At 48.9% G+C, this 13950-nt stretch overlaps 1 protein-coding gene across 2 annotated transcripts in view; it reads left to right on the plus strand.

Annotated features, from left to right (window-relative positions):
* The first annotated feature begins 1976 nt into the window (after window positions 1–1976).
* Window positions 1977–13950, plus strand: part of AKR1D1 (aldo-keto reductase family 1 member D1) — a 36478-nt gene continuing 24504 nt past the window's right edge. For both annotated transcript variants that reach the window (XM_075707683.1, XM_075707691.1), the window contains exon 1: window positions 1977–2069. In XM_075707683.1, the coding sequence (XP_075563798.1) occupies window positions 1977–2069 (93 nt within the window). The remainder of the gene's footprint in view (window positions 2070–13950) is intronic.

Genomic DNA, 13950 nt, shown 5'->3' on the forward strand with positions numbered 1-13950 from the left:
ATGCGGCAGTCTGTTCCACATGCTGGCACCAACTTGTCCTCCTACAAACACACAGAGTGTGCTTAGGCATGGTTGGCATGGAGAGAGGAGGTAAGAGCTTCTCCTGTAGCAAGAAAGTGGTAGCTGGTTACATGGGAACAACAGGGAGGCGTGGAGGCGATCTCTGGGTTCCCTTCCTCCACGTCACATGTAAATAGCTGCACCCGCAGGTACCCACAGCTTACAATAACACGCGGACGGGGTCTCGCAGGTCCGGGCTGCCCACAGTAACTACAACCAGGCTGTAGCTTGCTCCAGCTTCCCCCCCTCAGATGAGAACCCAGTCACCTTGCAGCTAGTTCTTTGCATCGTGTTGCCCAGGTAAAGCACAGGCTGTGGGAAAGCCTCAGCTCACCTCCTGAGGAGTATTTTACACCACAACATGCTACCTTTGTCCTGCAGGATGTCCTGGCTATTTAGGAATTTCTGGGCAGGGATCAAGTGGGCTTGCACTTAGTTATGAGCTGCTTGGTGCGTTCTTACCAGTAAAAGTAGGAATTTTTCCATCTTCACTGGAGACACTTGCAGGTATCTAACCTGTAATGCTAAAAGGGTCTCTTGTAGGGTCTTCTCCAGGTAGGTCCCCAGCCTTAACAGCCACTAACCCTTTCTCCAAATACAAACTAGTGCACACCTATTGATTTCAAGAACCCTGCAAAGATAACTTATCCCAATGGATCCATTAACCCCTCTTGGAATTGCATAGCCCACCAAACTATTACCATGCACAGAAAGCTAAGTGGGGTATTAGAGGAGATAAAATAATCTGCCAGGCAAGGGACTTTGTTATGGCTGAGGAATAATGTTCTCTGAGGGCTTAATTTCGCACTGATCTAAGACCTGTAAGACCATACACTTTAAAATCAAATGGGGAGAACTCAGCATAGACACAGTTGCAGGACACAAAGCAGCTGGCTGAGGACAGGGTACATCTTTGCAGAGTGGTGTAAAGGTACAGCCCTGAGCGTTTTGTGAGGGTCAGAAAGGGCAGTAAGAGCTGTGGGCCGAACTTCATAAAGGGCATTGTCCCCTTCTGGGATACCAGTGATAGGAAATACATACATTTTTTCCACAGCGGAGCAGAACCAGACTGTGAGGAACTTGAGCCCATTCACTGTAATTTGGGACTCTTGCTGAGGCAGAGGAACTATTCACCAGTCTCCTGTCTGGGATTTTCTTCATTCCTTCCTTGCCCCTACAGCAGTGGTTTTCAACCTGTGGCCTGTAGCCTTTGGAAAGGAGAGGTGGAAACTGTCCCCGGAGGACACCAAGTGTCCTTGGTAACCCTGAATTTGGGGTTTTTTAAAAAGGGCTTTGCACCTCTGTGGGAAAATTTCCAGGATCTGCCACCCCAAAGCCCGGGAAGCCCGGGTCCCTGCTGCTGGGGGGAGGCGGGAGGGCACGGCAGCCACCCCGGCAGGCAGGGGATGGACCCCTCGCCCGCAGCTCCGGGCAGGGCGGCCCCGAGGGGGCTCCCTGGCAGCGGGCAGGACCCCCCCGGCCCCCCGGGGTGCAGGGCGCCCACCGGCCCGCCGTCACTTTCGCATGAAGCCACCTTTGCCCGGGGCGCAGCTCCCGCGGCAGGAGCCCCCCGGGGGCGGCGGGGGGGGTCCCCGGGGGGGCCCGGCGGGGGTCCCCGGGGGCCGGCGTGGGGCGGTGCGCGGGGGCCGCGGCGGGGCGGGGCGCGGGGCGGTGCGCGGCGGGGCGCGGTGCAGGGCCGCCACGGGCACACGTGGCTCGGCCCCCCAAAAAGGCAATCCCCGCCGGCGGGAGCGGGCAGTTCGTACCTCGGCCCCTGCAGAGGCGCCGTCGGTCCGGTCCGTCCGTCCGTCGGTCGGTGGGTGCCGCTGCGCAGGGGCCGCGGTTGGCTGCGGAGCGGCGGCTCCCGCCCCTGCGGAGGCAGCCCCGGGCTCGGGGCGGCCCTACCTGCCGGCACGATGAACCTGACAGCCGAGAGCCACCGCGTCCCGCTGAACGACGGGAACAGCATCCCGCTGTTGGGGCTGGGCACCTACGCCGACCCCCAGAAAGTAAGTCCGGGGGCGCCGGGACGCCCCGTTCGGCTGGCGGGGGCAGGTGGCGGCCGCCCTCGCTTGCAGACCCCCCGAGCCGGGGCTACCCGCCTATTTCCCCCTCCTTTCCCGGCTATTTCTCTTTTTGCTCCTTTCCCGGTGCAAAGTTAAAGCCCGAGCTCGCCCGTGAGCAGTACGGGCGGCGCGCAGAAGAGGAAAAGGTGGGGGGGAAAAAAAAAACCAAAAAAAAAAACCAAAAAAAAAAAAAAAAACAACAACCCAGACCCTCCCACCCAGCTTGCGGTGTGGTGCTCACCGCCCCGCACCGCCGCCCAGCTCCGCGGCCCCTTCCCGGGGAGCGGCCCGGGGGGCTGGGGGCCGCGGCGGTGCAGCCCCGGGGCCGTCGCCGGGACGGGGTTTGACCCCCAGCGAGCACCGTCTCCCGGGCAGGGCAGCCCGGAGCCCTCGGTCCCGAGAAGCCCGGAGGCGGGGTGGGGGGGGGGACCCACACGGGACACGGTGCCGCGGGTCCCCCGGGCCGGCCCCCCTGCGCCGAGCACAGATAAGATGAGGGATTTCGGACCGTCTTGCAGCTGGCCCCCACACTTTCCAAGGAATGTTCCTGAAACAAAGACCCGAATTCCTGCATCCTGATTCCTGCGGCTCCCACAGCCGACTGCCAGCGGCCAAACCACTCTCAAATATTCTGCATCCTTCGGGTTTGCGTGTCTCGGGCAGGCATCCCGGCTGCCTGTGGCTGGTTCTGCTGTGGGGAGGAAGCACACCTCACACCTGATGCTTCTTCCCCCTGCGCACCTGGGAGCACAGAGGCAGCTCGCTAGCGGCTGCCTTGCGCTCTCCTGAACTGCCTGAGCTTTCGGCGGTTCTTTTTTTTTTTTTTTTTTTTTTTTTTTTTTTCTGTTTGAAGAGTGGGAAAAGAGATATCGTGGCCAGAACCCTTCTTGTGTAATAGCACCAGCACGGAGATGCAGTATTGTGTGTGTGATTCCACATACCACATGGTATTTAAAAATACCTTTTTAAAGAAAACTCTTAAACCGTTTAACAACCAGTAATTGCACTATGGTATCTTAATAACAGCATCGATGAAGATCTTCGATAAATGCTGCTGCAGGCAGTGCATGAGTGATGCAGAAAGGATGTAAGAAAACCCCAGGGCTGCAGATCTCCCTGGCTAACGATGCTGGTTTACATGGGAAGAATTAGTGGGAATCTGCAATTTTAGGGGCTGGGCACCGTCCCCCACATCACTAGAGTTTCTGGAGATATTTTCAGCTAGTGCGTTCTTTGACTAACAGTTAGTGAAACAAAATTAATCTCTTTTACAGGAGTTTTAATGTAGCAAAGCAGAACGTTGCATAATTCAGTGACAAAATAGCTCTGAGCAAACTTGAAGCGTCTCTTTCCAGACTTGTATATCATGCCCCCGACCCTCGAGTTGCAATTTTACGGTAGTTTTAAGTTGAGAAAAACGAGGGTGCCAGCAGAAGGGGTGCTGCTGCCTTGCTGCACTTCCCGCCTGCAGCGCGGATGAGCCGTGGCCGATGCTGTGGCATTAGCCAGGATCAAGCAGGGAGCTCGGAGCAGCAAGTAACCTGCCGGAGCTGAGAGAGAAGGCAGATGGGATTCCCTTTTCGGAGGCAGCTTCTTGGCAATGCTATAATTCTGCTAAGAATTCGTTCTGCAGAAGTTCAAATGTCCCAAAATCAGCACGGCAACGGTCCCGCTCCTTCTCACCCAGCCCTGCAAAATCCTGCTGCCTCCTTTGCCCTCCCGTGGGTCGAGGTGGACGGTGAGCCTTTACGTGGAGCTCATCCAGCAAAAATGAATCATTTTTAGGTAGGGTTGGTGTTCAGCTGAATCGGCCCCGGGTAGTGGCTTTCTGCTTTTTGCATGTACCTCCTTTGTTTTCCGCTGACGGGGCGGGGGACAACAGGACAACAGGACGATGCAGGCAGGGCATTGCTATAGCAACTCCAGTTTAGAGCAATTGAAGCTGCTGTGTAACTGCACCCTTGGTGGGGATGGGTGCATATACCCAACCACCCATTCTCCTTCCCCCCGCGTTTGTAGGAGTTTGATTTTCTGAGCTGTCTCTTTCTACGTGATAAACATGTTAGAAAGTTATGGGTGGGAGGAGGAGCTGAGAAGCGGCAGAGAAAGAAACACTGGTAAGGCACTTGCAGAAGTCTCATTTTCGCAGAAGACCAGGTGAAACACTATGTTTATCCAGAGGAGCAGGACTGAAGCTTTATGCTAGGATTAGGACCGCGTATTTGAGTCAGGGAACTTGTCACAGAGGGCAGCTGGGTAAAAGCGGTAGTAGAGTGCTACGGGAATTTTGCAGAATTGCTTGCAGCTACTGGTCTGTGATGGAGCAGGACATTTAAATAGGTCACAGCTTAAAGCTTGCCCATCTCAAAAAGGCTGCTTTGCTGATAAGAGGATGGGGTGGGGGGGGCTTCTGTCAGCACCTTGCCCTGGCAGCAAAGTGCCACTTAGCTGGGACAAGCTGCTCTGACGAGTGCTGACTTGTGTCTGGAGCAACTTCCACCGGGATGCCTGGCAAGGTTTCTGTCCTATTCCTCCCGCCTAGAGAGCTGAAAGGCTTTGTGACAACTCGGGACCATTTCAAGGTTTATCTTAACAACCGAGGCTATAAACTAGCACTGACACGTTTCCCTTAAAATGCTTAGCTGTAGCCTTTTGCGGCTGAATTGCTTAAGGAACAGCATCTGAGCCACCCATTCTCCAGCGGTGGGGGCTGGCAGCTGGTGGCGGCAACGGTGCCAGCCGTCCCCAGCGCGCTATTTCTGCTCATGAGTCGGATCTCTGCGACTTCTAGTCATTTTGTGCTTTGATATAAAATACAGAGCCATTCATCTGTCAGATTATTCATCTTGCTCTTGGAGGCAGATTTTTTTTTTTTCCCCTAAAGGTTATTCACCCTGGCACCTCCATGTCATAGCAGCTTGTCCAAAACAAATCTGTTTTCTCAATCTCGTGCTATAGCCCAGTAGCTTGTAATGAGCTCGGAGTGTTCTTCCTGAAGTGTAGGAATGCGCTCGCTGGTTAAGCAAACCAGGCAGATCTAGTTAGCCACGGAGCAGGGAAATCTGCTTCTCCGATGGTCGGTTACAAGAAAACGGAGGCAGGAGGCCAGCTTTCATGTTTCGGGCTTTGTCTGGATAAACTGCACAGCAGTGCCTTCAGAATTGAAATGTATCAGCAGCTTGCCTTGCTTGTCTTAAATAACTTAATTGTTCTCCCAAAGACGACTTTGGGAGATAAGTCATGCTTCTCCAGTTGTGAAACACCAAAGAAAAAATAAATCTCTTGACTGAAATTTGTTCCTGCATACAAGTTTACTGACTCAACGAAGCACATCACTCAATTGGAACAGCTGGACCGCTGTAGAAAAGGTTTATTTCATAATCAGATAAATTTTATCAAATGCTCTTTCCCCCCAGGTATAAGAAAGCTTTTCTTGTGACTGGATACAGGTCAGGATGACAAGAATTCAGCTAATTCTTTGAGACTGAAAACACTGGTAGTGCGATGTTAGGGGTTTCTTTTTGCTTTATTCTCCTAGTATAGTAGGAAAGTGCAATGATTCCATTTGCTATCAGTTCATCTGCTAGCAGAAAGAAAGGAGTCTTCACTGGGTCATGGAATTAGTGATAAATTTGTGCTTTTTATGTAAAAAAAGCACTTAGAAATAATTTTTGCTGCTTAATTGGTGTTTCCTATCCTTATTTTTAAGGGAAGGTAATAACTGTATAATTAAAAAGTTTAGTTTGCTTTTTGGTGCAGATTTCAGTGTGTTGAAGTTGGTTTTGCATTCTCCTTCCCACAGGGAAGGAACGTGTAAGTTGTGTCGGAGTCTTGCCTATGTAAGCTAGGCTGTTTTTCCTAGCAAGGATAGACTCAAGTGAAACACTGAAAATCTCAGTCACTGACTCCTTCCCCTATTCTCTCTTCCCTTCCCCGAGTACCCCCTCTCCCTTGTGGGTCTGGGAGGGAACCACAGCGGGAGCAGCGAATCTGGACTGTCAAGGTCCTCCAGATGGTTTTAAAATTTGAGGCCAATTCTGCCTCTGTCTTGCTCTGTGGATCCTTCTGGCAAAGCCCCGCACTTGCAGGAGGGGCTCTGCCAAGGCTCCAGCAGATGCGCTGTGTCCTGCTTTCCCTCCCCGAGGGCCCCCGAGCCATTGACCCAATTCTCTGGGGTATTAAATAGATGGGCTAGAGGCGGGGGGGGGTGGGGGGGGGGAGCAGCCCCCTTGATGAGCCCATGGCATGGCCCCGTGCTGCAGCAGAGCCTGATCAGTCCCCCAGGCTCCCATCACCTCACTACACCGATGCTCAATTCCCAGCACAGCCCGGTGAGTGATACCGGTACCCATCTGGAAGCGGATGGGGTACGGGGATGAGCAGGCTCAGCGGGGAAAGGTGCTAAAAACACTCCTAAATCCTGGAAATCCTATGCCTCGTTAAAATTGCACTTATGCCCGCTTCACTTTATAACTCATCCCTGTCAACACAGCTAAGATCATCAGCCCATCGCCTCCACGTAAATACTCGCTGTCTCCCTGGAAGGTCAAGGGGCCTTGGCCGCAGCTCCCCTCCTGCCTTCCTGTTTTGACTGAGGGAGGAGAGGGCTTGGAGGGAAGGTTGTAGCAACCACACTGTACACAGGCGCTGCTTCTGAAACATAAGATTGGGCAAAGCGCTCAAGAATAGCACTGGGTGAGGGTTTTTGGCAAGTTGCGACTTTGCTAAAAATGAGGTTCTGAAGTAGCCAAATCCATTCATAAATTGGAAGCAGTTTTGTGGAATATTTTCAGGCAAAACAAATGGCAAAGCATTTCATTTTGGGCACTGGCAGTACAAGCTGAGGAATCAAAGGATTATTAAAGCAGTTAGAGGTAGCAGTTGCCTTTCCCTGAATAGCCTGCTGGTGAGGGAATCCACACGGGCGGTGGGAAACCAGATTCAGTCCTCCTCTCTGCCTCCAGGGATTAAATTCATATCACACAGCCCAGGGAAATAACGTGATCATGGGGGTATGTGATAGCTAGAGAGAGGCAAGAAGAAACACGTCCAGGCTGGAGCGGGAAGAGCACCCTCCCCATGGCAAAGCGTGCTGCCCACCAGCCCCACAGCTTTGGATGCTGAAGAACTCGGTATGGCATCCAGCCAGGAGGGAGAGAGACCCATTTCCCCAAATCCTTAACTACCACAAAGTAACCCTTGTGAGCGCCCAGACAGTCTGGGTTTTGTTTAAGAAGAAATTGCTGGTTTGAATCAGGGAGAGGAAAAGTTCATCCAGGGCTCCCGTATCCAATCTGAGTGACCAAATTAAAAAAAAATCTGTTTTGGATAAGTAAAAACACTGTTTTGGCACCCTGAATTACTTTTTACACCCAAGCTAGAAGCTGAACAGAGTAACTTTTCGTTGTACATGCCTAACAGCCCCTAGTGCTCTCGTAGGACCTTTTATGCCAAAGAGTTCCTCGCACAAGGATGTGCTTACACAAACTATTTCAATCGGTCTTAACGCTGCAGGCTGCCTGCCTTTGGAGCTGCTGTAGGCTACCTTTAAGTCAAAAGAGGTAATAAGCAACTTGTCCCCATCATGCGATCTGGATCTCTGAGCTGCAGTAGGGGTGGGGATTACGCACAATTTAATTCCCTTTGTTTTCCTCCTGGCCATCACCAGCTTCTGAAACATGATCGGCTGGAGACAGCAATGATTTCAGGTCACTTATACAGAAAGTCACCTGGCCTGACCCAAAGCTACGAAATGGGTCGTGTATCGAAAGTCCCAGGCAGGAGTGACAAGTGAGATCTCTGGAGACAAGGTTGAAGCTTAAAGGCTTCCACTTCTTGATCTCTTTCCTACACATTTCTCCTTCTCTGACTCAGACAACTGTCTTCTTCCTTCCGAGGTAAACCTCCTACTCAACTTTTAGATTTTTTTTCCTGAAAGAGTTAAGAGAGGCAGTGGCAAGAGCAGGAACTGCCCTAACATGCAAGTGTCCTTGCAGCCTTAGCTTACTTCCCATGACACGCTATTAAAATAAATACATAAAGAAAATACCACAGTCCTTTTAACGCGAACAATCACACATGAATATGTGTTTGAACTCAGCAAGTACTGAGTCTGAAGTTAGCTCTGTAATGAAGTGATCTTTATCAACCTACATGAAATCACCACAGATGGAGGCCAGGGAAACATTTTGCCTTTTTTTCCCTAAAAAGGTTATTAGGAACCTCATTCAAACAGAGCTGGGGGCAGTCAGCTGGGATGTTTGGCTATGGAGCCTCATATTTATGCCCTGAACTTAAGAAGTGAAGAAAGTTCCCAAAACAAAATTGTTTTTTTTAAAGTTGTTGGGCCATATCCCCTGACTGGCATTTCCAAAGGACATTGTGCCCCTTTACAGTCCCTTTCGGTAACCACCACTGGCTTTCTCAAGCCATTTGCTTTTTAAGCAGCAGTATTACCTCATGCGGTACTAATTCTTCTCGTCTTCAGGGAGCGCTTTGGAGCAGCGGAGACACAGCTGGCCGACACATAGCAACACGTGGCCTTTCAGGGTTGGGATTTCTGAGATGTTTCAGAGGGTGGCCTTACATTCCCTTGGTCTCTGAGGATATCCTAAAACCATACTCCCAAACTGAGATCTGTACACTTGAGGCAAGGGCAGAAGGGAAGGAGATACATTACTGCAGCCCAGGAATACAACTGGGCTATGCGTCCTGGAGGGCTCCTCACCTGCCTGTTAGTAAACTCTTAGCCTAGCCTTCACGCTGAATGATATTTATCCTGAAAGCATATATCTGCAGCCAGAGCACTCACCAAAAAAGTTGTGACTCAGTTTCACTCCTGGAGGTCTAAACCATACTCAGACGATTTGGCTTGCACAGACCGCCTTTCCTTCGGTGGCTCGTATCCTGGTGTTGAGTGATGCCCTTGTTGCTTCATCTCTCAGATTTTACTCCTTATTCCTCGACTAAGTCACAGTTACTGGCAAGACCCACTTGCCAAGAGTGGATAAAAGTAGGATTTCTTGGTATCTGGTGCCCAGATGCCTCGAGGAGGCACAGTAGCCGGCATCAGCTTTTAGCAGGCGGCAGAACACCGTGGCTCTTGGGCAGGAGCGCGGCTGCTCGCTGGAAACACGATCAAAAGCACTGCGAGCAAGAAGATACAGGAGGAGTCTGCGTGAGGATTTAAGAAACTGTATTATTCTTAATCCATCCCTGCTGTTTGCTACAGAGATGGCAAATATGCCAGAGGGTGAGTGATGAACAAATGAACACTTAGGATACCGCTTTCACAGATCAGACTTCTCATAGCAAATAGGTGAGGGTACAGAGTAGAATACACTTAATCTAAAGGGTCTTGGACAAATTCTGCTTTCATCAATGACTTTTGCTTTTTTGCTTAATGCGTGTGACGCATTTTAAAGTTCCCTTTCATATATGATTTAATGGCATATTTACCACCTACAAAAAGCAGAGTTCATTTATCTTACATCTGCCTTTTCTCCTCTGCCATACAACTTCTCTGTTCTGCCACCGGAACAGTCTTTCTACATTTCTGTGCCTTCCACACTTTGTCTTCTTGGTGTTCAGCCATGACCTCTCCTCCCCTGCCTGCAACCCCCTCTTGATGCTTCAATTCCTGCTAGCTCCCTGTAATCTTGTGTTATACAATGGAAAATTTTTGGCTTGCATAAAGGCAAGATTGCATCGTTATCTCATTAAGAAAGGAAAATTAAGTCATCTAATTAGAAAAAACAGGTAATCAGAAAAGGTAGCTGCTTTTTTCTGAAATGGGGGAGGCTCAAAAACTCCTCGCTTTTGTATACGAACTGTACTTTAACCATTAAAGTCAGATTTTAAAGTTGGATTTGACAAAACGACTTATCACTCTCTGTCAAGCTGGAGGAAAGATTCTTGCATGCAGCTTTCTTAAGGACACAAGCTTTGTTCTTATGACTTTGATTTGCACAAAACCCATGGCTCTAAGACACTGTTGAATTTGCAGAAATGCTTGTTTACCTCCACATATCTTCTCTGCTGAAATCTGTGTGGTTCTTCATTTCTATGAATCCTGAAGCTTAATAGAAAACAAATTGATAGTATGACTAATCTTTACTTCGTGCCAGTGGCTTCTGTGGTGTTTCCAGCTACGAACACCATTAGCGTCTAATCACGTGTGGCAGATTAAAAGCTGCATTTACTGAAATAGTCAACATGTAAAATTCCTGATGAGGATGGGCCCAGCTTTGTATGCGAGGGTGAATGAAAGACTAACTTTCTAGGTACAAAATTCATCAAACTGTGGAGGACTTCCGAACCAAATGGCCACAAAATTGCTAGTCCTGGAAAATGGTGGATTTTTTAGTTTGCTCTGAGGAGTAGATTTTGTTCAGAATGACACCCCCGCTCCCCCCAACCTGAGCATGCCTTAAACTATACAGGAAGGTGTACAAACTCTTCTTAAAAAGATAGCACCTCTAACCTACGCTGACATCTCAGCTGCTATGTGAAAACATTTTGACTACTCCAGGACCAAGACGTATCCCCCAGCGGAGTGGAGGACTTCTACTAATGAAACCGTTGACATCCAAGATAATCGCCTGGCCCCAGTGCAGCGATGCCTGCCTAATCCAAGCAGAGGGGCTGGCTCTCACAGCCAACCTGGCACCTCGTCACTTGGCTCCCAAACGTGGTACCAACACATGCAGACTTGGACACCGCAAGAGCGCTCCAGAGGAAAATGTTCCCAAAGCAAGGTGACATTTAGGAGATGACAACTTTGTCTGGGAGTCGGTGCAGCTTCCAGATGATGGATATCAGATGCCAGCATCACCCACCAAGCTACATGTCTGGCTATGACATAGGGTAGAATTGTGTTTAATCAGCCCAGATCCAAAACTAATAGAAGGTTAATCCAGATAAGCTTTTAGGACAGTAGCAATACCCAAAACAAGTCGTAGGGATTCTTGTTTGAAAAGTAACCAAACAGAAAGCAGACCTTTTCCATTCCACAGCTGTGTACTGCAGTGGCAAGCACTAGCTGTTTCAATATACCCGTCTTCCAAAAACTACAAAGCTAGCTGCTACCAATGCAATAATTTCAAGGCCAAATATTGACTTTTTTTTTTTTTTTCTTTTTTTCTTTTCCTCTGGCTTTTTAAACATACTGGATTTTTAACCCTGCTCAAGAGCCACAGGGAAAGCCCTCCTATGTAAATAAAAGCTATGAAGATTGTTTTACAGACATGGAATCACTGGCATTGTTGAAGAGGGGAAAAACTGAAACCCTACAAGTGAATAATCTGAATTAACACAACTGAAAGGTACACTTTTTGGCGAGAACATTTACAGCCCAATTTTCCAAACAACCTTCCATTTTCTAAAACGTCCCTGACTGACTCTATACATTAAATATGGCTGTGCACTCCCATGTGTCCCTGATTCCCTGCAGCTCTCTGAAGAACAGTGTAAGCATGTTCTTACAGCTCATGCGGGAAGCTAACATCTGGGTTGTGTCTTCGGTTGACCTAGGAGGCCACATTTGTCAAAACTTGAAAACACTGTGCAGAAAATGCCTCTTTAGGCTTCATCAAAGCCAACTTTTGTTGGTTCAGCTAACTAGGTGGTGGAATTCCCCAAGTTTTACATCTGCCTTTGCAAACACTTCTTCGAACTGGCGCCAGAAACCTCTCCCCCTTAACTCTATGGAACGAAGTAGAAGCACTACTGGCAACCTTTTCTTTCTCCACTGATATTGCACAAGCTGGTGCTGTATCTTCCCCTTGTACCTCACACATCCCTGGGATCACATTTCTTGTCTGAAGGGTGTTTTGATAGCATCCACCCTTAGAGTTAGATCCATGCTTTCCGGGGCTAGCCGGCTGGCTATTGTATCCTCCAGCTCTTCAGGAAATTGTCCCAGTCCGCTCCACTGGCACTGCAAGCATGGGACCTGGGTGTGCACATCATTTGCTTAGTTTGCTTTAATCCTCTAGCTCCTGACATAGAGGCATGGCAGCCCTTTAGCTTAGGCTTGCATTAAGTGAATTTGCATCAAGTGAAAAGTTACGGCAAACTTAAAACTGAGGATTCTGCAATCAAGTGGTAAAAATAACTCCAGCAGCCTCTGCCAGCTACAATAATAAGGCTTTCCTGAACACAGCCTTGGCTAAGTACTAGAATAACAATGTCACAGGAATTCTAGAAATGCTAGATCTGCAGTTATGCAATCTAATTTCTGTCGCATGGACAATCAAACCTCACACTTCAGGCCACTAACGGGACATCAGGCTAGAGGAGAAAGGCACCCCTTGCCCACACTCATTCACAGTGTGACACGAGGCAGCAAGCATCAACATTCCCCCCATCTTCTCTGGGCGCATTTGCTATCCTCTACTTTCTCAGGCAATGCACTGCACGACACAGAGCAAAGCTCTGGACTGGCATAGCAACTCATGGCTCTCTGCCTCCGTTCTCATCTCTACCTGCTTTTGCAGAGATCCCTTCCCTGGGTTTTGCTTCCTGGATGTGGCTGCCAATGCTTCCGGGGGATGAAAGCCAGATTTTCCTGTGTATGAGAGAGAGGGATGTGCTGGCGGTTGCATTTTCCAAGAAGAGGTGTACAGTACAGCTTCTCCTTTACAAGATTAAACAATTCTAAGAATGTACCCTGTGTGGCTCATATCCTCTGTCTTTGTAAACTTAACCTGTGCTTTCCTGTAATGCCTTCAGGACACATTTTCTATGCTCTGTTCCTAACATCTTAAGCCAGTCCTCTTTGCCAGTTTGTCCAGAAAACAGGCAAATGGAAATAAGCAATTGGGCTTTTAGAAACTTGCATAAGAATCTGCGTGTGAGTGCCGAGCTCTGGCAAAGGAGGCTCTGAGCCCAGGAATGTACCTACTTTCTCCTTCCTGTATTTAGCTGACTAAGATTCCTAAACAGCGGCTCCACATCTTAAATTATAGGTTAGGACTAGAGCGCTTAGCCCACAGTTTGGATCTCTTGTGTAATTCAGCTGCAGCTATATTCAGATTTTTCCAAGAGATGGCCCTGCCTCTCCCAACACCTCAAGCTCTTCCTCTCAGGATCAGTATTCCCAGCTGGGGGACTGGATACCATTGCACCACCCAGGTGAGTTGCTCAGGACTAAGGTAAACGGCTCCTTCCCTGAAGTGCTGCTTCCTCAGCTCTCACATGCTGTTGAGACTGGTGCAATTCTGTAAAGATGCATATGTGAAACGAGGCAGAGCAGAATCTGGGAGCCTAAGTCAGACTGTTTTCCTTTGCACTTTAAAAAATAAGTTACAATAGTGATGTTAATACATTTATAAAAGCAGTGCCTATGGTAACTGCTCACATGGTTTTGGCAAGATTACAATCTGCCGCTAATGTGTCCCGTTAGCTTTGTCTTTGGAGGTAAGCAGAATCCCTCTTTATCAGCTGGAAAGCTGATGGAAATTGCTGACCAGAAAAGGATGCTATAGAAAAAGCAAAAGGATTGGAGGACAGCTAAAATGCAACACTAAATAACAGTAATGAGTAGGACAACCACCAACACTGCTAAGCAAAAACTGTTCTACTTGAGAGGGAACAGTACAATTCATGGGCATGCCTGCACAAAAAATATTCCCCTGTGGCTTGGTCACATGCAATCATGAGCAAAACTGAAGCTGTACATTTCCTATGGTAGGGAGAATAGTTTTTGACAAAATGGGATGTGATGGAAGGTGTCTGGAATAAACATTAAAAAATAAAAAAGTTCATGGTCTCAGAGGAAAAAAGAGAGCAGACCCTTTCAGACAGGCAGAACTGGTGAAGCACA

Source organism: Pelecanus crispus, chromosome 1, assembly GCF_030463565.1.
Source record: "Pelecanus crispus isolate bPelCri1 chromosome 1, bPelCri1.pri, whole genome shotgun sequence".
NCBI classification, from domain to species: Eukaryota; Metazoa; Chordata; class Aves; order Pelecaniformes; family Pelecanidae; genus Pelecanus; species Pelecanus crispus.